General features: G+C 40.6%; 1 protein-coding gene across 1 annotated transcript in view; it reads right to left on the bottom strand.

Moving 5' to 3' along the window:
• Positions 1–276: 276 nt before the first annotated feature.
• Positions 277–25489, bottom strand: part of myo10l3 (myosin X, like 3) — a 69329-nt gene continuing 44116 nt past the window's right edge. The window contains exons 20-41 of the mRNA XM_072444380.1: positions 24410–24534; positions 23686–23803; positions 17121–17227; positions 13552–13917; positions 12666–12708; positions 11488–12282; positions 9893–10016; positions 8689–8932; positions 8516–8611; positions 7599–7692; positions 7274–7329; positions 7050–7192; positions 6772–6966; positions 6524–6681; positions 6079–6202; positions 5579–5876; positions 4751–4958; positions 4540–4676; positions 4338–4458; positions 2964–3419; positions 1909–2100; positions 277–1377 (exon numbers count right to left, since the gene is read on the bottom strand). Of these exons, the coding sequence (XP_072300481.1) occupies positions 1273–1377; positions 1909–2100; positions 2964–3419; positions 4338–4458; positions 4540–4676; positions 4751–4958; positions 5579–5876; positions 6079–6202; positions 6524–6681; positions 6772–6966; positions 7050–7192; positions 7274–7329; positions 7599–7692; positions 8516–8611; positions 8689–8932; positions 9893–10016; positions 11488–12282; positions 12666–12708; positions 13552–13917; positions 17121–17227; positions 23686–23803; positions 24410–24534 (4305 nt within the window). The 3' untranslated portion in view covers positions 277–1272. The remainder of the gene's footprint in view (positions 1378–1908; positions 2101–2963; positions 3420–4337; positions 4459–4539; positions 4677–4750; positions 4959–5578; positions 5877–6078; positions 6203–6523; positions 6682–6771; positions 6967–7049; positions 7193–7273; positions 7330–7598; positions 7693–8515; positions 8612–8688; positions 8933–9892; positions 10017–11487; positions 12283–12665; positions 12709–13551; positions 13918–17120; positions 17228–23685; positions 23804–24409; positions 24535–25489) is intronic.

Here is a 25489-nt window from a genome sequence, read left to right on the forward strand (position 1 = left end):
ATTCACACATCTACTTGTTTTATCAAGCTGCAAAATACGTAAAATAAATCCTGTGAACATTGGGAATAAATACTGAAGCGGCAGAAGATGTCAAGAATTCTATTGAAGATTAGAGGAAAATATGAATTGGTTATTCCTGATCTTGTCCCCAATTAACAAGACTACTGTGGTACTTTGGATTAGACATGTATTATGTAAATGTTTATAAAAGTAGAAACAGGTGTATACTGTAGAACTCACAAATGTATTTTCCAACAAGAATGGCAACAGCAACAATTAAATACAATAATTTATTAAAGCATCTTTAAATTCTGATATAAAACAAGTTCCATGCTCCCTTCCTTCTTTCCAAACATGTGAGAAACAGTCCGTTGTGAGGGTGCGAGGAGCCTCTGGTGTGGCCGCCGGCAGCTGACCAGAAGAACCCCTCTGAGCGGAGACGTGGGAGGTGAATCCCAACGTTCAAATATTGTGGATTATTTGTAACCACACTGTTGTGTGTGATTGGCATAACATTGAACACGGTAACTACAGAAAACAGTTTGAGAAAGTATCGTTGACAGTAACGGACAACATCCCTTCGCACTGTAACGTATACATAATCCATTAACTTGAAATGTCAAAATATTGTAACCTTGAAATAGAAAACCATAGAATAACAGCCTAGCAAAGCGTCATTTTACATTTCAGCACACTAATAAATACCCCGCCCTCTAAACAAACCATTTCAAATCCTTTTCAAGCAACACCTTCTATACAATAATGTTGAGAAATGAATGAACATCTCTGCAGTGGTCACAGTTTTAGACTCATATTGTTCCAAAAGGTAGCAGTCGATAAAGGCCACATTAGCGCTCAACTCCCAAAACACTAAGGCAAACGTCTTTTTATCACATACATTACCTGAGGAATTATCTCAAAGGGGTTCTGAATTTTGTTTTGTGGGTTTGAAACACTATACACAATCAACATAACTCCAGGAAGACAATAAGATGTGTGTTTTTCTTTTGCTATTACGGACATGTCTAACACTGCATACGCTTGCGGAGAGTGACCAGTGTAACCAATAATACAAGAACACAGGAAAACAAGCATACAAAGAATGGGAGAGGACGTTCTGGCTTTCACATTTGCAGTACAGAATATTCCAGAGTCGATCAAAAGCTCTTGTCCAAAGGCATGTTGTTCCTCTGTGTCTTCTGCTCGTTCACCTCCAGGGGGCAGTCGTCCATAGAGTGTAGTGTAAGGGCCTGTGGTCACCAGTCCAGTCCATCACCTGATCCAGTTCGTGCAGTAACTGGAGACGGACTTGACGCTGCAGCGCTTTTTCACAATCATGTTAATGTAGGCTTTCATGATCTTTGCGATCTCTGCAACCTGGAAACGAGCAGAAGAAAAGAGGCTTAAAGGAGCAATGGCAAAGTGAGATTTTAGAGGCAGAAAAAGGTACTTGAATATGTTTATCCTGATACATTCTCACAAACAAAGATGACAAAACATGCTGGGAATGGGTAAAGATGTTAAGACAAGACGGCGCTCGGACATAAAGAATTGTTAAGCTCTAGTGAGTTACAATCTGAGCTCAAAGGTCAAAAGTAGTCAACGGATCTGCACAATTTACTGTATATAGTACGTAAAAGTCTTGTTCTAGAGGGAATTCTGTCTTGTCCAATCCTTATTATTTGCAGATTAGCTACATTTTAAATTTGTAAATCAATCTACTTTTCAACCTATTGATAAAAAGATTTCATAACAGTTATCTGCACTTGCTCCTATTTCAATGACAAATCTTATGTTTAGAGCTCGCACAAATGACTCTAAAATTATAATATATATTTCACACGCTATATTTCTCATAATAACTCCAAACACGCAGCCTATTCAAAGGAACTCCTCACGACATTATACCTGAGGAGTATCGAACAGCATCTCCCTCTCGTCCACAGTGATCTTGTAAGTGCAGGGCTGTGGGGCTCCGAAGAAGACGATGTGTTCGTATGGGAACGTCTCCAGAGGTTTGGGCTCCCCGCGCTTGTACACGGACACGTTCTCTGCACTCACGCTCAGCCACAGGTCGTGTGGGAAGCCGCCTTCTTTACACTGGAACCGATGACAGAAAGACGACGTTAGAGCAAACTACTGCAATAATGTTTATAACAATTATAATCTGCTGCTATTTGTCTGTATTTTCAACAACAAATACAGTATATAGTTTCAGGAATTGGGGTCCTACTGGAAGAGAGGGAGGAAATGTCTGGGGAGAGGGAGGCTTGGGAGTGCTCGCTTAGACTGCTGCTTCCAGGATAGACTGAAAAATGATGCATGGACACACTGTAGCGTTTTTGTGTTTTAAATCTTGTAAAGTTGCACTATGGGACTTTTCCTGTGTCTGGTGTCTGCGTGTTTCCATGGAGATGTTACTGCTTTGCCTGAAATATTACAGTATGGTACCAAACACATCTATCTTTCATTTATACAATTACATGCGGTTTTATGGCAAAAATACACATTGTTACTGTGAGTGTCTCCACAGATCTGACCTGTAACTTGGCCTGGTTGCGCCACCTTTTGGTTTCCATGGAAATAATTACATTTAATGCTATATAGTCGGCATCTGAGGGAACGCCCCTGACACAGCTCTGTGAGGGACGCAATTCATTCATTTTAATGTAGAAGAACTGCACTCACTGTTCAACCACTACAAGAGTCAATGTGGAGCTTAGAAGATATATTATGCCAAAATACAGATGAAGAGTTAACATGGAGAAGGATGAAGTGAGTTTAAATATCAAAGAACACAAACGGTAGGGCTAAATGCTACTGCCATGCTAACATAACTCGTCAGGAAACGTCTTAAAAGAGGAAAAAAAATGTGTTTCCCATTGAATCAACAGAGGTTAGTGTTCATCTATTGTGCACCTTTAAATAACTATGGTAAACAAACAAATGAAAAGTGCTCGTACCTCCACGTCGAACAGCGTGGATCCGTACCCGGTCCACTCCTTGATCACAGTCATGTACTTGAGCATGGCCTGGTGCTGGTCCAGCCCGCTCAGCCTGGCCCACTTGTCGGTGATGCTGGCCCGTGTGGACGACATCTCCTCTTTGATCCACATCTCCAGCATCTGCTCCTCCTCCAGCCGCTGCTTCTTCATGGAGCCGGACTTCAGCCCCCGCCGCAGCGTCCCGTCCAAGAAGCTGGTCCTCCTCCGCTCCAGGGTCTGTCCCGTTCCCGAGGTCCCGCCCACTTTGGTGAACTGGACGATGCGGCTTCGGAGGCGGCCCACGGGGTACACACTGTCCAGGTTCCAGGAGGCTTTGCCCTTGTCCCCGTGGAGGAACTGCAGGCGGAGGGCGGCCAGGTGTTGCAGGGTCTCCTCACGGGCGGGGAAGTGTCCGCCGGTCAGACTCTCGTGAGCCTGGTGCACATAATACAGAGCTTTGTTTAACACAAAATACTGTTGGGTTCATTCCATTCATTTCATAAACACAATGTTACTGTTAATAGGTGGGACTAGTTTGGCCTTTTACAGGGAAGACCTGCATTTAATAAAAGTAGGGGTGGGCAATACTGACTAAAGTGAGTATCTGTATGTTTGCAGTATCATTCTCATGCCAAATTAGATATCATTTCATTAATCCCAAAGGAAATTCTTGCACCAGAGAAGCCATTAAAATCATAAAACATTTTAATATCACTACTGTATATATTAAAACAACAGATCAATTTGAATAGGCTGTAAATTAAACAGAAAAAGGATAAATATCACTTTATTGAAATACTACACTGAAATTTGTAGTCTTTTCATCAGTTCTTTTGGAAGATTTATCTTTCATAATACTAAAGGACGTACTACTCAATATTCAACTTTGTATATCTTCCAAACAACTATTTAAGTATTGACTTGTAGAGCCAGCATAAGCAATATGTCACATCTCAATAAATATAATGATTTTTGTTAAACTGTATAGAGTTGTAAAGTGCACAAGAAACTAACTTGATTTTGATACTAAGAATAAAATAATGATAAAATTATACTAAAATCTTAAAGTCTTTTTTTAACACTAATACAACTTTCCTTAATATTACCATTTTACCATTTCTGATATAGCTCAAGATCATTCTAAAACTATTCAGATGTTTTAGTATAGATTAGTATCATGGTGTGAGGTGTTTACTCTTCCCAAACTCTCCTGATACAAACAACCAAAAACTACAGAAATACCACGACCTTTTATCATAACTACTCGTTATGTAGCATTGCATATTGATCATCTACGGTTGCCCCGCCCAGCTCTTGTCACCCGTTTGAACACAATCTCCCTAAACGTGTCACCTGCTCAAACATGAAGGCGAACTCCACTCCTTCTTTGGGCATGCTCTCCACGTCCAGGAAACAGTAGAGCTTGAAGTAAAGTTTCCACTGGCCGACATCCTCTTCCTCGCTGACAGACAGCCTAAACATACGGCGCACCATTAGCACGCGCACCACAATAGGGTTACAGATAATAACACTCTGCGTTTATGAACGATTCTACCTTTCAAATTTGGCCAAAACGTCTGCTACGAGCACTCTGCTTTCCACCGCTTTGTCAATGGATTTGTTGTGTTCAAATAATGCAAACATGTTGCGGCTGTCTTCCATGGCTAACCCTCGAATCAGCTTCTCCACCACCTACAAAAACAGCATTTTAACAACAGCAAATACATTTATCTGACAAATAGCTGCGTATATTTGCAGCACTTTACCTCTCCAGCTGTGGTGTGTGAGTTTATGGAGATCTTGCACGAGCCTCCTCCGTGACAGTAAACTGTGGTGGTCATTTCCTGTCTGGTCAGCAGTGCAATGATTTCTTCTTGGGACGGCACGAACTCTCGAGACTTGGTCCTCTTGAGGGACTCGCTGATGAAGTGCGCATACTGCTCGATCTCTGTGCCAGGAAAGAGCTCTTTAATCCTGCAAAATAGAATAAATGGTCTTTGTCAGATATGGGGGTTTGCTATGTGAGATACTGTAGGTGTTTTATCATTTATGTAGTCAAAATATCAAAAAATCAGGTATTTTATTTTTAAATGATTTTCTAAAATTGTATTGTTTGTTTTAATCTCAGTCTGCAATCTCACAATAATCATCTTTACTTGAGTGTTATAGTTACTACTATCAACTGATTAAGGGATTAATGGCTGCAGGTTCTGGACATGAGGCAGTGAGCGCTAGGTTTCTTTCCAACTGTTTTTTGTTGTAGGATCTGGCAACCCAAAGTGAGGAACTACAAAAAACACATTTGAAAAAATATTAAATTGTAGTACATTTTAAAATCTATTCAATTGTTCAATCAGTTCAAGCTTGGCATTTCAATTCCTTTTAACACAAAACTCGTTGGTATCAGTATCAGATTGATATTGTGATACTGGCTATACTATTACTTGGTATCGGATCAAAACAAAAATCACTGGTATCGCATATGACGACTCGACAGGCTTAGACTTTTAAACAACTCTACCATAGAAGTCATTCCTGTCCTACATATATTATATATATAACATCACATGAACACAAGTGTTTCCTTCATGAACCTTTTGAGGTGGAACCTGAGGTAGCGCAGGATGCCTCGGCTGGGCAGGAAGGTACAGCTCATGCAGGTGAGGAGGTGCCAGTGCGCGCGGTTGGCCAGGCTGTTGGGATGAGGCACATGATTGGTCTGTTTGATCAGCTGACAGTACACCTCGTCCCGCAGCGCTCGCAGGTCTTGGCAGGTCTGCAGGATGCCCTGGATGATGGGCACCGGGTCCGACACTGCCTCCATCTCCTGAAGAGAGTTGAAGATCTTGACAGCTTCGTCCTGCAGGCTGGTGTAGCCCTTTTCCCTTTGCACTGGGACAGAGCGCAAACACAATCTCATCAAACATGTAAACGAGGACCAGCAATACAAAAACGAAGAGTAGAATATAAAACACTCAAGAGACGCATTTAAAATATTAGGGTTTTGTTTTTATCATGTGTTAAACATAAAAGCAAATACAGATGTGTAATGGTGTTTGAAGTGATAAATATAAAAGACAAGGACAAAACTCACAGTGGACGCTGACATCTCCATATGGCAGAGGTAGAAGAGGTGAGTGCAAAGGATGCTGGGTATATCTCAGGATGGGATTCCTCCAGTAGGTCTGCTCCACAGCCTCTACATTCAAACTGCTCTCCTGCATAGGCATAATGCACAGCATAAGGTCAGTGAAAGAAACTAGCACACTCAAACAAGAGCTCTACTCTACAATGGTAATAAAACAAATCAAACATATGAAAGCACAACTAAAGAAGGGACTTTTGAAAAAGAAGTCAGCACTGCACACAGAGGTGAGTACCTCACTTCACTACAGACTGTGTCCCTGGTTTGGACGACTGAAAACCCAAAAATGTCATGTCAAATGTCAGAATTCATATTGTAAGAGAGTGATTCTGTTTTGTATGTTCCATTATTTTCCGAGCAGTTGAACTGGTTTAGATGCAGGAGGTTTCATTACCTTGATATCCCTGATGAGTTGTTGAGTTGGCGTTTCTATGGGAACTTTACTGTCTATAGCTCCCTGGATGGCATTAGCCCATCGCATGGCTTCATTTAGCATTTTGGTGTAAAGGCGATAAGAGTGCTTCCGTCCATGGACAATGATGTTCCAATAACCTGAGAGAACAGTATGAAGACAGCATGTTATCGAGCTCGTGACTTATGGATGAACTACACTACATTATAAAAGGTTGGCCTGCCCCGCACCAGTGTCTTTGAAGACCTTCTCGTCTGGCTGCACCACAGAGCAGAGGCTGTTCAGGACCAGAGTGCCCAGTTTGGTGGCGTTTCGTTCTGAAGACTTGTAATAATCCAAAGAGTTTGTGGTGAGGACAAACCAGCGCTTCTTCAGCTTCAGAGAGGTGCTTTTGGCTCCAGACTTCATCTCTTTGTGAAGCCAGCCTGGGGATGAGCGATCATTAAAGCAAAGCAATTGTGGATTAAATGTTTAGATTTTGATTTAAATTCCTCATGACCAAACTGACCTCTGACGAGAAACTCCTGCCCGTCGCTCTTGGCGTCTCCCTTGGACTTCTGCAGGAGTCCGATCCAGTGGTGCATCTCCTCTGGAGTGTCCGTGTTGCAGTGAATGACCCGGTTTGCAGTGATGATCACAAAGGAATTTGGTCTAAAACAAACCATTGTATTGATTACACTGTTGTATTAATATTCTAAACTAAAGTAAATACAGTTAAGAGGTATTTCTCACCTGTCAGGATTGTCAGACGCACAAACCGAGTCGATCAAGCCCACATCTAAAGTGCCCTGCAGAGAGAGGAAAACATGGCATTAACTTAATCAAATGAATAACAGTTCATTTCCCAGCTCAGACCAGTGTAAACTGTTGTTGTGTCTTTGTGCACAGCACTTTACACAACCATAATAAATTCAAGGTGATTACTAACAATGTCATAGTATAAATCGTGTGATGCAACATAAAACTCATGCAAAACATGAGACATCCATAGACTCACACATCATCAGTCACGTTGTGCCTGTAAAGTGCACTTGGGCCAGAGGAAAGAGGAACTCACCACTGCATTCTTTGGATTGGCCTGTTCATGGTGCATCTCCAGGAGCTGCTCCGAGCTGGCGCTGTGCACTCGACTCAGCACATTGAACCAGCCACTGCAGGGTCACAGCGAGGTGAAGGAGGACGAGGAAGAGGAGAGGAGGGAGAGGAGAGGAAGAGGGAGGGGGAGAGAAAGCAACAAGTCAGCACTAAATACTGTTTCCATGGATAACCACAAGGGGGGACAATGAGTCAACATATCACTGTGAAGAGTCAGTAAGCTACACGGTAAAAGGGAAATGTCAAATGTCAAAAAAACTCTGAATGTCATTATTATATGGGTATTTAAATTGATTTAGTCGTTTTATATTAAACCCTTTGAGTATGTAATCAAGTGTGAATGTAAAACTGTAAAGTAAAGATTCATTTCATATATTAATAATGGTTGACTCAACTAATAAAACTGATCGTATACAGTAGGGGCCATGTAGGGCATCATCTCATTGAAGGCGAACAGAATGTTTTAATAATATGAATTAAATGTAGTTATTTTGTAACATTCAAGTCATTTAATAAAGATTTCACAGGATCATCAAGGACATAATGGTTTTGTAGGTACAGTATTCTGTCAAAGTTGCCATTTATAAAGCCTGTGGATGAACAAAAATGCCCCACGTTAAGTTTGTGATCGACAGTTGTGGAAATTAAGAAAAAGGGGAAAAAAAACGTCCACGTATAAAACACACATACACTTTTAGTCAGAATTCCATGTTAAGGTTTGTAAATTAGATCCCTAGTTAGTTCAAAGAGTAAATTCAACCACTAATCCTTCTAATTCCACAAAAATGTCTTACAATAATGCATCTAAGGAAGGACTAACACTAAAAACTAAACATAAGATAAAACAGCAGATATTGTAGTAAAGTCTTTCATAAATACCTTGCATCTTCCGGAGTCTCTGCATAGATGTGATACGTCCTCTCCTCCGTCACAATATTTAGAGCGTTTTCCTTCTCGTGATTGTCCACAATTTGCCTAAACGTATCAATATTACACATGTAAATACACATTCTCCATTCAAAACCAGTATTTAAACAACATCATTTCCATACTTGGCGGCTCGTACGTCGATCGTCCCTTTCTGCTTCTCTTCGCTGTCGTTCTCGAAGTAGACGAGCTTGTTCTCGCGCAGGACGAACCAGCGCATTTTCCAGTTTCGCCGGGACAGCGTGGACATGCCCCCTCCCTTCTTGTAGAGCCAGCCCGATTTGAGGGAGTCCTGCTTGGCCCGGAACCACATGAAGGTGTCGTCTTTTAGCACGCACCAGCGGCGACGCCAGGGGATCATCAGACCGCCTGGGAGAACAAAAGCGAGGGCACATGCGGTTTACAGGGAGGGCTAAGTGCGAGTCAAAATACAGAGTGCGAGGTAAATATTATGCAACTGAATCTGCAGTCTGTCAGAGTTAACCAAAGCAGTTTGGACGTGAACACAAGCAGTTTGAACTCGTACGCGCGGGCAAGATTGTGGATCTCATGGTTTTATCACGATGGAAATGGTGCTTGAATGCGGCTCAAGTAAAGGGTCGACTTACTCACATACTTTAAGGTCCAAAGTGACAGATTTGCTGTGTGGTTGCTGTTTTTGCAACTGGATATTGTATATTTCCAGATGAATGTAAAGAGCTTATCTTGATTTTTGATTTTTGATTTTGTTGAGTTTTCCATCATGCGTTTATTACAGATGTTAGAGAGAGAAATATGAGAAATGTGGATGTGGAGTTGCTCTTCAGTACCATGTGTTTCGGGACTGTCCCATTATTCATAAAGACTGGACTGAGATCAGAATCAGAATCAATGAGGCGCGGCAGGCTGTATTCAACACTGACATTCCATTTGCATTTAAAACAAAGTACAGCATCCCGGGTGTAAAACTCCAACAATGGAAATGATTGATGGATACCTGTGGAATGTAGCTTTGGCTGCCACAAATAAAATCAAAACCAAGAAAATGGATGATAGGAACAAAGGCGAATGAAATATGAAATGAATGAAATAAGTTATGGACAGATGGGACTGATACATCGAGAGACAGATGCCTGACTGACTTTTATAATTACTGCTTTATTCTCTATTCACTTTTTATGTTGTCTTTTCACTCAGTGTTTGGTATTATTCTGTTTGTCAGCCTTTCCACACATCTGACCTGTCACTTGCTTGTCTCCGTAACGATAGAAGTTTATTCCAAGCAAAAATTTCAACCAGAAAAGTCACATGTGCTTAGGCTATTTCTGCGAATAAGATAGAAACTCTCACTCTTCATGTAGAGGTAACCGTGGAAGTACGGCGGCCCAGATCCGTTCAGGAGGTTGACTCTGCCGTTGGAAACCTCTTCATCTGTGTCCACATAGGCATCGTTCTCCTCATCACTGTCGATGAACTGTAAAAATAAACAAGCAAAACCATACGATGATAACCAGGCTCTTCATAGCAGTTTGACTGTGTTTATCTAGTGTGAGGAGCCAGCTATTGCCTGAAGCGATGCACCTGACACGCAGGCACTGTTGGAGCTTGTAGCTTTTGTTGATACTGGCAGTTTCTATGAAGTCATCACGATCAAACCACTCAATCATATCATATCGTACTCAATCAGTGTTTGGCTATAGGCTATGGACAAATGGAGATGTACTCTTGGACACAGTTCAAAACATTGAAAGAAAAAGAACATAGATAATAAAATAATACAAATGAAAATATAATCTAAAATAACAAATCAAAAAGGCCTTGGATATGACTTGGGAGAATACACCTCCCATAATTAGGGATATCAAGATTATTTGGTTTATCGCTCATCGTAATGATCACATCAAGGTGTAATTATAATGAATGAATGTGACAATTTAAGTCTTTTTAGTCCAAAAACTATTTACTGGACTTTTTATCAGGCTGTTTTGCCACTTTTAAGTTTGATTTCATAAAGTTTCATAAAGTTTCACAAAGTCTATACATTTGATTTGAAGTTGGTCAGAAACTTAATACAATATATAAATAATTGTATTTATTTAAAATAACATTTTATACTGCTACATCCTGATGTTGATGGGCAGATTGTTACCAAAGATCGTTACCAAATATCAATATATCGCTACTGACAGACGTATCGAAAAGTGTCGATACTCGTGCAAAAATATCGATACTTAAAATACTAGACTTTAGACTTTTGAAATACATTGTTCATATTTTAGGTTTTCTCAACTATTCATATTAGTTCAAGTGAGAGAGAAAAGAAGCCAAAGCTGTTCATAGTTAAGGAGTTTCAATGCATTTGAGTATAAAAAGCACTGATATTGGTATTGGATAAATGTATATTTATATTCTATATTTATATTGAATATTTTTGATTTGCCATAGTATTACTTGGTATCGTATCAAATAAAACATATTTGTATCGGCCATTACCATCCTTACCCATAATTCATTAACCATGACAGCTCAAATCAATAATTAATTCCGTTGTGACATATATTGAGCAGCTCTATCCCACTGGGCATTGACATTGTAGATCCACACCACTTACCAATAATGTAATACAAGATCAAACCTTTTGTGATACAAATGTGACAATATTAAGTAGTATAGTAAGTATAAAAGTGAAAATGGTTGATTTATGTTTGATTAAGTCTTAATTATAATGGGAGGAGAGAAAGAGCATGAAAAAAAATTAAAAGCATAATAATTGATATATGTTATTTTTATATTATCCAGATTTTATTGTAGCCTGTGAAGCACTTTATGACAAAAGCATAAATAAAATGTATACCTAACCATACCTCATAAAGTATCTTACTGGTACTTTAATTCACCATATAAATTAGCTACGATATGTGTGAATTTCATGTTAAAATGCTCACCGAGTCCGAGCTGCCCCTGAACGAGTCCAGACTGTTCTGCGTGCCGGACGACTTCCTCAGCACCTCCTCGTCTGTGATATGTCCATCATTGATGCTCGCCCCCGAACTCCCATGAGCCTCTTCAAACTCCTCCTGGTCGTAGTCCGACTCTTGGTCCGGGAGGTTGTTGTTGTTCACCGGCTCACACTGCTCTGACCCGCCGCTGACCCTATCGTCCCCCGCGTGCCCGTGTCCGTTAGTGAGCGCAGAAAGAGGAGCTGGAGCTTGCGTTGTTGAAAGATTAGGAACATGACTAAGTCCGTTGGAGGTGATTTGCTTCTTCTGCGCAGACGAAGGGTAGGGAGAAGCCTGTTGTCCTTCGGCAAACGCTGGAGGAGGCGGCGGGACACTCTGGAACACCTCTTTGTCCAGAGGAACTGACGCCGGTGAGGGGAAATCCGGCAACGCCACGCACTCGTCTTCAGCGTGGAACCCCTCGTCCACCTCTTCTTCAGCCAGAGGAGCGGTGGACTCCATTGGGTCGTGGAGGTTTTCCTCGCTGGATAAAGAAGGCTCCAAACCACCAAAGTCTAACAAGTCCAGGAATTCTGTGGCCACTCGCGATGCCTCCTTCTCCAGGCGGTAAATTTCGGCGTCCCTGATCTCCCGGAGCTCGTCGCGGGACACGTCTCCGAGCACGGACACGCCGTCTTCCTGCTGCTTCTGGAGACGTTCGATCTCGCGCTCCAGTCGTAGGATTTCCTCCATCTGTCGGCTCTCCTCCTCCGTGGTGTCGCTGTGGGACTGGGTCTGGGACTGGGTCTGGGACTGGGTCTGGGACTGGGTCTGGGACTGGGTCTGGGACAGGACCTTCTGAAACAAAAACAGTGGCGATCACATAAGTCGTTTCCTTTGAGTGTTGTAATGTGTTAGTTTGTTTTTTACAATGGCGAGGAAACCAGTGACTTAACATCATTCATGTTCAAAATGTAGGAAATTAATTTGGTAATATTGAAAACTTAAGAGTCTGTAATGAAAGGAAAATGTTCCATGTAAGAACTACCAATTAAAATATTTAAAAAAACAACAACTACTGCTCTTCTTAAAATAAATGTACAAATACTTCAGCTAGTTTACACTTTTTTGTATTTCAATTGTCTTTTGGGACATCTTGCCAACCCAAACATACATGAGAAAACAGAATTTACCTTTTCGCAAGCACCGTTCACAGTCACTGAGTTCCTAAAATGAGAAAAATATAATTAAACAAAAATAAGTTTAAGTACATAAATCATCTTTTTTTTTTTGAACAATAGAATTGTCCCCAGCAGAAGCCCTGGCACTTCTCTCAAATTATCACCACAGTAACAGCTTATTTAGATAGACAAAGGTCCAACTTCTTGTTTTAAATTAAACAAAGCACAGCTCAAAGGAAGTATTTTTAGATGAATGAACAATACCTTCAAAAAGTAAACTTAGCTAGCACATATTGTAGCGCTGCATGATATGAAAAAAACAAAAACAAAACATTTTGGCCTACTTTTTGACACAATACTCACATCTACTTTACAAATATTAAAAACATCAACAACTGTAATTACATTTAGATGGAAAACGTGTTGTTGTAATTAGGGATGTCAAGATTATTTGTTTAATCAATAATCAGGATTATTCAGGTCACAAAATAATTGTAAGAACTAAAAACAAATAATTGTGACTATTTTAGAAGCAAAATTACATAATTTCAATTAAATCTGTACTTCTAAAAAGTACACACAATTATATAGAACTTTTTATGTGGCTGTTTTTATCATATTAACTTTACTTTTGCATTGCTCACACTATTGGAAAAGTAATGTATTGAACAAACAAAAGAAAGGATTTCCTTAACACCAAAATTAAGATATTGTGACATTCCTAGTGGCAATATATTACTTCCTATTATATATATAAATTATATTGCAATGTCAATAACATATAGGATTTTAAAGCGCATCATGGAGACCCAACGTAACCAGACGGGAGAATTAAATAGTTTTCTAGACCAAACTTCAACATAATGAGAGCAATGTAAACTTTCCATACCTGTCGTCTGTATTCTGTTTCTCCTCCATCAGTTCCTCCTGCCTCCTCCGCTCGTCTTCCTCGTCCCTCTGTCTCTCCTCCTCTTCCTCCCTTTTCCTTCTCTCCTCTTCCTCTCTCCTCAGCCTCTCCTCCTCCATCCGTCTCCTCTCCTCTTCCTCCCGTCTCCTCCGCTCCTCTTCTTCTCTCCTCTTCTTCTCCTCCTCCTCTCTGAGCTGCTGGCAGAGCGAGCGCGCCCTTTGACCTCTGTGATGCTTCTGGAGTATAATGGCGGCCGTTCGAATCCGCAGGAAGAGGCGTCTCCAAAAGTGGGCGCGGTAGTTCTTCTGGATGGTGACGACGCTGGACCGGACCAAGTTGTAATGTTTCCTGGAAAAAAACAAATATAAAGTATACGTTATTAACATATTTACTGTTATAGTCAAACAGTTTTAGTTGGTTGGACAGTTTAACACCTGGCTTCACATGCTTGATTATAAAAAGGTGTTATTACAGCACTGTAATAGCACGGTAATGGCACGGTAATAGCCCTGTAATAGCACAGTAATAGCCCTGTAATAGCACGGTAATAGCCCTGTAATAGCACGGTAATAGCACTGTAATAGCACGGTAATAGCCCTGTAATAGCACGGTAATAGCCCTGTAATAGCCCTGTAATAGCACGGTAATAGCCCTGTAATAGCACGGTAATAGCACTGTAATAGCACGGTAATAGCCCTGTAATTGCACGGTAATAGCACTGTAATAGCACGGTAATAGTGTGGTAACAGGGACAATGAGAGATAAAGGCAAGAAACACTAGTCATGTTTCCTGGTCATTTGTAGTCTTCATATTGGGTCAAGTTAGGATCAAATTATCATAAAATACAGTTTCTAATGGTAACTATCATTACTATAATTACATGTTTAGTTACAATGCTATTTCTATGATCATACACGCAAATACTGTGCTTTAAAGTAAAAAAGATTCTGTATTGTACATAGTAAGTTGTGGCTGTAAAAGATAAATATATATTTGGATCACAGAACTTTATATATAGAATAGAATGAGTGCTGATGGCAAGAATCTGTCTTTGGCTTGCTCGTTCACAAACATCACAGTACATCAAGCACCCAGACATAATAAAAACACATTTCAGTAAATCAGCATGTTCGTTTGAGTTCTGTGCAAACACAACCGCAGAAACAGGCACCGATTGAGCAACATTGGGGGATTGGGAGATAATTGCAGTTACTAAATCACCTCTAATTGTGAATGTCAATGAAAATTGAAGAACATCTACGATCAAAAGAACACTAACAATTGCATAACATAAGAGAATAGCAAATTAAAACCAAGACTAAGCTCATCAATGTAACAATATAGCTTATGAACTACAAAATACTACTGTTCAAGACAAAAAAGTACACATGAAGTCTAAAGGTCAAGAGGCAGAAACCAGACCAGACATAGCAGTTTGGCGACTAATTTTACATACATATTTTCTCCCAAATTAATTCTTATCTCATTCTCCTTAGGTCCCAACACAATCAGATTCTTATCTCAATATTGATCAGCATCAGGAATGTGTTAACTTCAAATATACTTAGTTGAGGTTCAAGTATCACATATGGACCATAAAAGTGCCAAAATATCCCTTTATACTGTAACCATTGTTGGGAACTTTCTTTCTCTTTTTTCGCTAATTTTTAACAGTTTTAATTATAGACAATACACTTGATATAATATAGATTCTAATTTTCCTCAAAAACAACATTTTATTACGATTCTCTCTCACCTCTACTCAGACTTCTTCTACATCGTTCCCTGTAGAACTTTTGCCGCGTGTTGACTCCGTGTGGGCGCTAGTGTTTGGCCCTGTGACTAAGCCCTGTCACCCACGTACAGACTCTGAGGCAGACCACACACAATGCACCAGCCCTGTGACCTCTGACCCCACCTGACCCACGACCCCACCTGGCCCGGGCAGTAATCACTTTCAGCACAGATAGTGTTACATGTAATAACACAGTGAGACCAGGGTCCGGTGGGGCGGGGGAGGGGGAGGGGACTTCCCTTCACTTGTAGCTATAAGATCAGGCGGAAAAGGCGTAGAATCCACAACTTGAACTCTTGTCATCGGGATCATTGCACGGTCCCGACGGGGCTTTTTCTGAGGACGGCGTTTGACCTCGAACGCGGCGGAGCACAGGTGGAGCGGCGATACGTTACAGGGCGACAACGGACTGACTGCCAGCCACGATTAGAAAGAATACAAGTGAGAAGTGTGACAGTGAGGTGACTTGTGTCATGGAGTGAAGAAAAGACTAATGCACCTTTAAGGAGCATTAAAACGCATGTAAAAGTCTAATTTACAGCATTTCTGCAGCAATATATATAAAACGTCATACATTTGTTATTGTGCAAAGCCAACTCCAACAGATTAGCAATACCACAAACATTCTTGCTGTCACTACAAACATCATGCTATATCATCATGCTATCTTACTATATTTTCAATAATACTAAAAGGATCTTACAGAGGTAGATATGTTTTAACGGTTATCCAGGGTGGCAGACAAATGTTTTTTGGGGTGTGACTTATAGACATTTAGCAGCAGAAACACACAAAGCGTATTTGCATGAGTGTCGTTTGGACTGATGCCAGGAGAGATGCAGCTTTACAGTCGACACAGCGGCAGACAGACCAGTGCCAGCTCTTTACACAAAATAATACAAGATTACCATCAAAACACTTTTATGTGCAATACGATCTGACTGAAGGCAACTTATGTGACTCTCCATGTACATAACTGTGTGGCTTAGTGCTTGTGTCATGATTGTATCCTCGACGCTTTGGAACCCAAGAAAACCCAAGACAACAGACGTTTATTATTTTTGCAGGGCTAAAGCATTCAAACACAGTTAAAGGACCACCATGCAACTTTTCTGATTCACTGCCTTCCCCTCTGCATAGAAAATGTCACTGCTTCACCAGGAATGTTCCACAGTATCTATCTTGCATTTGTTAAAATTGCAGGTGTTTTTGGTGCCTCTCCATAGATTGGACCAGTAACTTGGCCTGATGGCTTCACCTGGACAAGTACGCGGGGGAGGGACACTCTACAGGAAAAGTTACACAGTGCACCTTTAAACATGCACTTACTTATTTACTGACAGAGCAAAGATGCAGCTCACATGCAAAAAGCAATGCTGCAAAAAAGACTTACAACCTATTTCTGTGCCATACTTCTACATTTCACACACAATACTATCCACAAATTGAGTAATTGCAGTATGATTGTGTCTCAAATGCATAGTTCCAAGTGCCCATCTACCTTTTAACAGTGCGTAGTTTGAATTCTGCTCAGGATAGCCTCGGCGGTCCGATCAATCAGTATCGCATCCATTCCAGCGGCACACTGCAGACTAATCCATGCAACGCATGTGCTGACGACTGCAATGGTAAACACGTGCGGGGAGGCATGACCGAGCACCAACCCCATCCCTAAACAAATACCGCCAACTGTCACTGCCTTTCAACCCCCCCCTCCCAAACCCCTCCCTCCCACCTGGTCCCGAAAGCACTCACCTTGCCACATAGCTGAGGATGTGGGCACGGATCACCATACCAGCCCTGTGCCTCACCTCCTCCCTCTCCTTCTCCAGCGTTTGCTCCAGGACCTCTTTCAGAAAAACCTGCGGGAAGAAGATGTTGTAAAAAAACTTCTTGGAGGGGAAAAAAAAGGTGTGAGTGTTTGAAGTTGGCAGCGTCTTGCGGTTAGGCCAACAGCCTGGCAGGAACAATAACGCTGCAGAGAATCATTGCCCCTCTCAGCGTTTCCTCTCGGTGCTGCTGCTGCCTCACTGCTATCGCTGCATTGGGAGCAGGACTGACATGCACGGGCGGACAGGCAACAGAGAGAGGAGAGAGGGAGGGAGGGAGAGAGGGATGGGGAGATGAGGGGGAGGGAGGATGGCATGAGTCCAGATACAAGACCACACCCATTGTGTTCTTACAGGGGGATAAAGAACTTGGTTAACTCTTTCCTCACTCCTGATAAGTTTGAATAAGTCTGGTTTTAGACTATGGGAAGACAACCTATCAAAAGTATCAATAGTAAAACTTAGTAATACGCTTGCAAATGCACAAAAAAGTAGCATGTGTAGCCTATAGCAAGTACTAGTATTATACAGTACTAAATAAAACAAAATGTGACTTTTTTCTTTTTACTCCAAGGGTATTTTATAAAGAGTATTACACGCTGGTAATATGATACAGTATATGCATACGCACCAGGGCTGTACTCGACTAAAGGCATTCTTGGTCAACTTAACAAACAAGCCTTGTGCACTAAATGGGGCTTACCCTGAAGCTGGCAAATCTCTCAAAACTGTTAAAGGCACTGTACCAGATTTTAACTGTCTTAAAGAACATGAAATACAGAACTAGGTCATTTCAAATATTTTACAGCTCCACATGTATCGCTCACTTACCTAATGCATTAGGTAAGCATCCTAAATATTTACTGCGGTGTGTTTATAAGCGCTTTTCACAACTTTCAGAGGCCAGAGCAGAGTTTACTTTCATAGTAAAGCTAACAAACTTTAGCATGCTAACAGTGCACTTCCTGCAGAGAATAAAACGCTTTATAATTAGATGCAGCCGGCACACATTGGTCTCATGTTTACCCTAAGAGCTGATTATACAATATATCCATGGTGGAGCAAAACTGATTTCACTTTATTATGTGAAAAAATAAAAAAATAAAATAGGTAGAGCCCCTTTAAGTATCTCATATGACCAGTCATAATGTCAAATATCTGACCCAAACCACAAGCTCACAGGATAATAACTATTCATACAGAAAAGTTCAACTAAACATGGTATTTACAGGTTAAAAAGACAGAATAAACTCACTTTCACATCATAACCTAGTAAAATGATTTGCCTTCTAATAAAAATGTTGGACACCATCGACCGAAGCGACTAAAGACCTACAGCCCTTTCTCCCACTGTACATTGTGGAAGAAAGTCTACTTTAAATGATGCTATTTGATATGCTGAAGAAAAGAACTTTCTGGTCCCTATGACACAATCTGAAATCATGGATTTTGCTTCTCCTGTAGAAGCATTTGTCTTGTTCATTGCCTCATTTCTGCATTAATTGCGCCTCATTCATCACAGCACATATTGTCGACATATAAACATTCCCCAAACACATTTTCCAACCATAAGTCATAAAAATATGTCACCCCGGTATTAATGAGACTGTATTTAGAAGCATAATCAGATTTGGCCGTTAGTGGAGTATGTGAATCTGAGCTTATGTGCTAAATGCTAATGCTTTGGCCTTTGGTGGATCAACAGTTTTTGGTGGGACGGCCTTGGTGTGCGTCCCAGATGTTAGCGCTAATCAAAGGCGGCCGCAGCTGCCGAATACGAGCCTGTGAGAAGAGGAAGCGCCCCTCTCGTCCGTATCCTTCCTCCGTCTGTAAAAAACAAAGTGCTCTCAAACGGTGGCGAGCGAGAATACAGCGTCACCGCGTCCTAATTCAGGCAACTCACTTCCTCCGCACACAATCACATTTGTAATATTGTGTGTCAGACCAATTCCCATAAGCTGGAATAGGTTTTACGCCTGTGTCAGAAAAAAACGGGGACATAGGAATATTTAAAACTGTACTGATACTGAGTCCATTTTGTTAATATAATCATGTAATTTAGTTTGGAGAAGTTAAAATAGAATGTTGAGCCACAAAGCGGCCCGGGATATTGAAAATAAATAAGTGGTTTGGTAAAAATGGTGGGATATAAGTTGCTGAAGCTCCAGTGATGAAGTGATGTTAGTAGTAGTGGTCGTAGTTGACATTGTAGTTGTATTCATAGTTCAAATAATAGTACTATTAGTGACTTTAATTGTAGTACAAGTCTAGCGTTCGTAGTAGCACTATTAGAATTAGTAGTCCGAGTGGTAAAGTAGCATGTAGTAGCAGTTAGGCAAGGCAAGGCAAGGCAAGGCAAGTTTATTTGTAGAGCACATTTCATACACAAGGCAATTCAAAGTGCTTCACAGCAGGAAAAATGCATTCAAATCACAAAGAAATTACAGAAACAGAAATACAATAAAATTAACTAAATTAAAAATTATCAATCCAACTGATTTTCTAAACTAATAAAATCACAAACAAAAGAGAAGAGTGCAAAGAAAAAATCCTTTCAGTCATATGCGCAGCTAAACAAAACTGTTTTTAGCTTAGATTTGAACATTGTCAGAGTTGAAGCCTGTCTCACATCTTCAGGAAGACTGTTCCAGATTTTAGCTGCATAAAACTGAAACGCAGATTCCCCATGTTTAGTCCTGACTCTGGGCACCAGCAGGAGGCCGGTCCCTGAGGTCCTCAGAGTCCGAGATGGTTCATATGGCACTAACATATCCAAGATGTACTTTGGTGCTAGGCCATGGAGAGACTTGTACACAAGCAGAGCTGCTTTAAAGTCTATTCTCTGAGCCACAGGGAGCCAGTGCAGAGACCTGAGAACAGGACTAATGTGATCATACTTCCTGGTTCTAGTCAGGACCCGAGCAGCAGCGTTCTGGATGTACTGCAGCTGTTTTACAGCTCGTTTGGAGAGGCCAGTGAGCAGGCCGTTACAGTAGTCTAATCTACTGGAGACAAACGCATGGATAAGTCTCTCTAAATCTGGTTTTGACACTATATTTTTGATTTTGGCAATGTTTTTTAGATGGTAAAAAGCTGCTGATGTTATTGATTTGACGTGGCTATTAAAGTTCAAGTCTGAGTCCATTATTACCCCCAGATTTCTAACTTGGTTTGTAGGTTTTAGAGCGAGACTCTGGAGGTGACCGCTAACACTTTCTCTTTGTTTCTGTGGGCCAAAAACGATTATTTCAGTCTTGTCTGAGTTCAGCTGGAGAAAGTTGTTTTGCATCCACAAACTGATCTGTTGGATGCAGTGACAGAGTGAATCCACTGATAGATCCACTGTTAGATTGAACTAATACAATGTTCAAGTATTATTCAGGAGAATGGATTAAAATTACATCATGCTTTTCATGTAATAAACTATCACATAAGTATTTCCTTAATTCACGTTTTATTCATTGTAAATTGCAGTATTAATATAAAACTGCTTAATAATAGAAACAGGTCCATTGACTTCAGGTTTAAAATTTCAGAGTGGCATTTGACCGTAACAAGCAATGGATTTTCAGTCACATATTTTAACGTTGAAAAAAGAAACCCCATATGTTTGTCTGAATGTTTTGAAAAATCATAAGTAAGTAAGAGAAGTTAGTGGGAATAGGGGGTAGGTGAAAACCGAACGCTTAAACGCGAAGTCAGGAATCAATCGAAATACAACTGAGAGTAAGTTTATAATGAGGGAGCACCGTTATAACCTGGTTAAAAGCTCGTTACAGTCAATTTTGCATACGTCCTCATTAAATAAAATAACTTTTTGTTAAGTGCATATTTTGACATATTTTCCTCTGAAGCAGTGATTGTGTGAAACTGTGAAACAGAATGTGTTTGGGCGTGTGTGCTCATGGTTACAGGCCGGGCATATAGATATAGTTTCAAATCAAACATTTGGGCTCTTCATATATCCTCCAAGTCAGCATGACCCAGTGTGGATATTACAGCGCAAAAAGCCAAAGGGAACTAACACATTTGAAATGTCTGGGTGATTTTACAGCCATGATTGAACCGCAGCAGAGAGCAGGAAGTGCTGGTGTGGATTTAGCTGATTGAAAGAAACCCTGTAAAAGTGCTGTTCTCACATGTTTTCTGCCACAGCATGGTCAGGAGGGGAGACTAACTACACGCCTTTATTATCTTTTACTCCTTTGAACAAACAAGTCAATGTATATATACATTGTCCTGCTTATATTTCAAATAGCAGTAGGCCGTGAAATGTGTACTATTGCTGATAGTAGGTTTAGTGACAGTAATAGGAGTAAAAGTTGCTAAGACCTCCTATAACTCAAGAAATAATACAGATGTTTTTTTAAATGTATGTATTTATGTAGATACAATAAATTAGTGTAATCCCTCATTTGTTAAGGAGTGTTCCATTGTAGAAAAAGATTCAGTTGTATTCATCTGGACACGGTTTAAAAAAACTATCCCTTATGACTCTGGACTGTCGGGAAAATCTACAAAGGATTTTTAGACAGCACAACATTCCTGTTTATTTGAAACCTGACAACCCTTTAAGATAAAAACTGGTTCACCCTAAGGACAAGACACAAAAACAACAATGTAGTGTATTCTATCCAATGCAGTGGAGAAAGTTGTAAAGAGCAGTACATAGGAGACACTAAACAACCACTTCACAAGAGGCTTTATCAGCACAGAAGACATGCACGTTCAGGACCACAGAGCGCCGTGCATCTTCATCTTAAAGCCTTTAATCACTCTATCGAAGAAGTGAAGATTCTGAGCAGGAGAAAAGATGGTTTGAAAGAGGATTTAAAGAGGCAATCTTTGTTGAAAAACAGAACCCTCTTTAAACAGAAATGGAGGTTTAAGGTTCAACCTACTGGTCGTGTATAATAGTGTGTTGAAGCCCTGGAGCGGGAGAAGCCCTGGTCCTTCAGATCAGGTACTCATTGGTGATGAGGGAGCTACAGCTAGTTTACAATAGGATTGTGATAGTTGGGTTACAAAGAGGAGTAGTTTGAAGCAAAACTGTAAACAGCTATTATCAGGAGGTCCCGCTCGGTGGGCAGGGCCTACTCAGAGTAGAATAAATATCTGAGGTCTCAGACTAGATCCGCAGATTGAGACTGACTCTTGAGTTGAAACATCTTTTTAATCTAAAAATAGTGTCTGAATCTTTTTCTAAATATACAATATTTCTATTCTATTCTTGTATGGAGGACTTGAGCTCTCATCATCTGCACTGCATGAAGTAGTAAGATCTCTGGTGCCTAAGAATCCAGGCCAGAAAAGCCATTAAAAGTTAATGATTGAGGACGAAGGCAATGGAAGACGGTGAGCTATTGAGTGTGGCTGTTGATCATTATTGAAAAGTAAAGTAATAAGAGCAGAGCAGAATAGGTATTTTAGTGTTATTTGTCCATCATCAGTTTGCTGTTTTCTCCAGACTAAGGCTCATGTTGACAGTAATTCCTACAGTTACAGTAAGAGTCATTGGTGGTGACAAAGTTTAGGAGAAACAGTGTAACTTTGTGGCTGAGTGACCACAACCTGAAAAAATAAAACGAAATCCTTGGGATGTGAGTCATGGATGGGTCTTTCCAAAGTGGCCCAACAACATCTAAAAGCTAACAGTTTATGATATTTGCTTTACATGTAATTTGGCCATAAAGTACAGAATATGAACGGTAGAATAATAGTCCTCAACCTCAAATAGCAGGAACAACATATCGTTTAAGTGTCTGTATGAATCCAAAGAGTGAAAATGATATAAAACAGAACACTAAAAATAGTACATTTTTGTTCCTGGGTTAAAGCCTCCGGACATCAGCCGGGCCAAGCAATGTAGTTCTATAAGGAATACAGTCCCCTTGTCCAGTTGATTTAAGCATGTCTATATTTAATAAAAGACCTGTTATTCATCTCCATATGTTTGATACTTATTTATCATTTTAGTTCAACAGCTGCTGTTCAAATGTTGGACACATACGTTTCACAAATTAATTATCATAGATTTTCATTTTTGTTAGGCCAGTAATGTCAATATTAGGAATGAAACAAGTCAATCAATCAATCAATCAATCAATCAATCAATCAATCACAACTACTTAAGTAATAGTACAATTGTTTGGACTATGCAGATTCCAAAACATGGCAGGAGCTGAGAGAAGATGTTTTATAACTCACATAAAGTTGTCATTATTTCAAATGACACAGTAAACATGTGCATCTAGTGTTTAAGTACACACCATTAGGATGTCTTTAAGTGGTATCCCTTTAATTTAGTCCAAATCCCAAACACACTGGTCTTTCATGATCTAAACCACAAATCGATTAAATGAAAGAATAATTGCTGAACTAATCGATTAGTAAAATAATCATTAGTTGCCGCCCTAGTTTGCAGAGCCATTTTACTGTTGGGACATCCACAGCACTAATATGTACTATGCACTATGTATAGTTTTTTTTACCTTGGACTTCCCAAGCTGAAACTCCATCTTGGTTGGATCGTGCAGGTTGAGAATCTCTAAACAGCACTGCCTCTCATCACTCAGGACGGCTTTTTTCTTCTTCAAAATGATCTTGTACCTGTCAAACACAAACAAAGTTTGTATTATTACTCTCTATTTTTGGATTCAAGTTCCCCTTTGGGAGCTATAAAGGTTGCTAAGTGAGTGAAGTGACCCCGCAGCCCCAGTGTTTGAATTCTCTTTTCAGTCAGGAAAAGAAGCTGAAAAGAAGCTCCAGAGCCTTCCTTCCTAATGTTTTAGATGCACAGGACGTACTGGACATTCCGTTACCAAATGAAAGGAACAAATGGCATCCCACAATACACAAAGTACTTGACCTGACCCAAGAACGGTCCGACATAACAGACAGACTGACAAGCTCAGAACTGACATTTCATTATGATCCATTTACACCACATTCTTGTAATGTTTGGCAATTACTGCACAAAAAACAGCGTCATTCAAAAAATGTTCTGATGCAAAGAAGATGTTTTTTGTTTTTTTGCCATGTATTAAGCCCTCCTATTGGCTGGTTGGTGGATGTGTCTTATCAATCAGGGGTGTAATATTTTTTTTTGTATTTTGTCAAAACTGTGCAAAGACAGAGAAAATACAGTGAGATGATTTTTTTGCAGGAAGGAGTTTAGATAGTATATTTTAAATGAATATTTTGTATTGTGCTGACCGGCTGTTGAAGTCCTTGAAGGTCCTCCTCACAGGGAAGCCGGCCCTCCGTATCTTCACGGTCTCCAGCATCCCCGAGTACCTCAGCTGGTTCAGCACCACGTCTGGGTCAAACTGATTGGGTTTCTGCAGGAAAGAGCACCACATTAGAACGAGTATTATGAATCACCTGAACCTGACCCCGAGAGGAGGGCCGTCGGCAGAGAGGAGGCCCACATGTAGCCTGCAGGTCTCAGAGTTCACAGCCCATTGAAACCGTGGTTCTGCTGAGCGATCACTTTACACCTACACCCAAAACACACGGCATCGGGGGAAACATGAAGACTGTTGACTTTCACTCCTAATCACCTCTATTGTCCGCGCCTCCTGCACCTTGTCCTTCACAGGAGAGCTACTCAAAATCTGGGCTCCAATAACATTAAACATAATAATTAAATCCAGTCCTTCAAGAGGTGACTGGCTCAAAACGTGTTCACAACTGTCATTACCACCGCTGTGCCATCAAGTAGCCAAAGCTGCCCTGGAGCTGACCGATGGAAATGTGGCTGCCCATCAGCGTCGACGGCACACGACACTCCCAAGTTACTGCACGTTCTTTATTGATTATTTGGAGCAAGGATTAAACCGCCAAGTTTCCAGTCCAACCACTTTAATGCAATACGACAACAGCCAGTATTTCTACCAGCGCTGCTACTAATGTTCCTCGTACTTACTATTATTACTTAATTGGCCTACTACTTCTGCAGGAACTTGTATTGCTGCAATTCTACTTCAGTTAAACATGATAACTGCGTTGTGTAGAAGTTTTCAAAGTTCACAGTCCAGAACAACAAACAAACTGGAGTCAGTTGAAAGCAATTGAAATATGAAAATGTGCCCACGGGACTATAAACCGGACGAGAGGGCCTTTTCACGCTCCCACACAGGATACTGCCCTGACCAAGTCGAACAGCTGCTATAATCTGTTGAGGAAAATATCTTTCGCTACAATGTACTAGAGTAAATAACACAAATAAGTATTTAGGTACTATTATACTTATTCATTGCTGAGGATAAGCTTCACTCTGAACTGCAGCATACT

The sequence above is a fragment of the Eucyclogobius newberryi genome, unplaced genomic scaffold (genome assembly GCF_026437365.1).
Source record: "Eucyclogobius newberryi isolate DKJ021-1_F unplaced genomic scaffold, fEucNew1.0.hap1 SCAF_14, whole genome shotgun sequence".
NCBI classification, from domain to species: domain Eukaryota; kingdom Metazoa; phylum Chordata; class Actinopteri; order Gobiiformes; family Gobiidae; genus Eucyclogobius; species Eucyclogobius newberryi.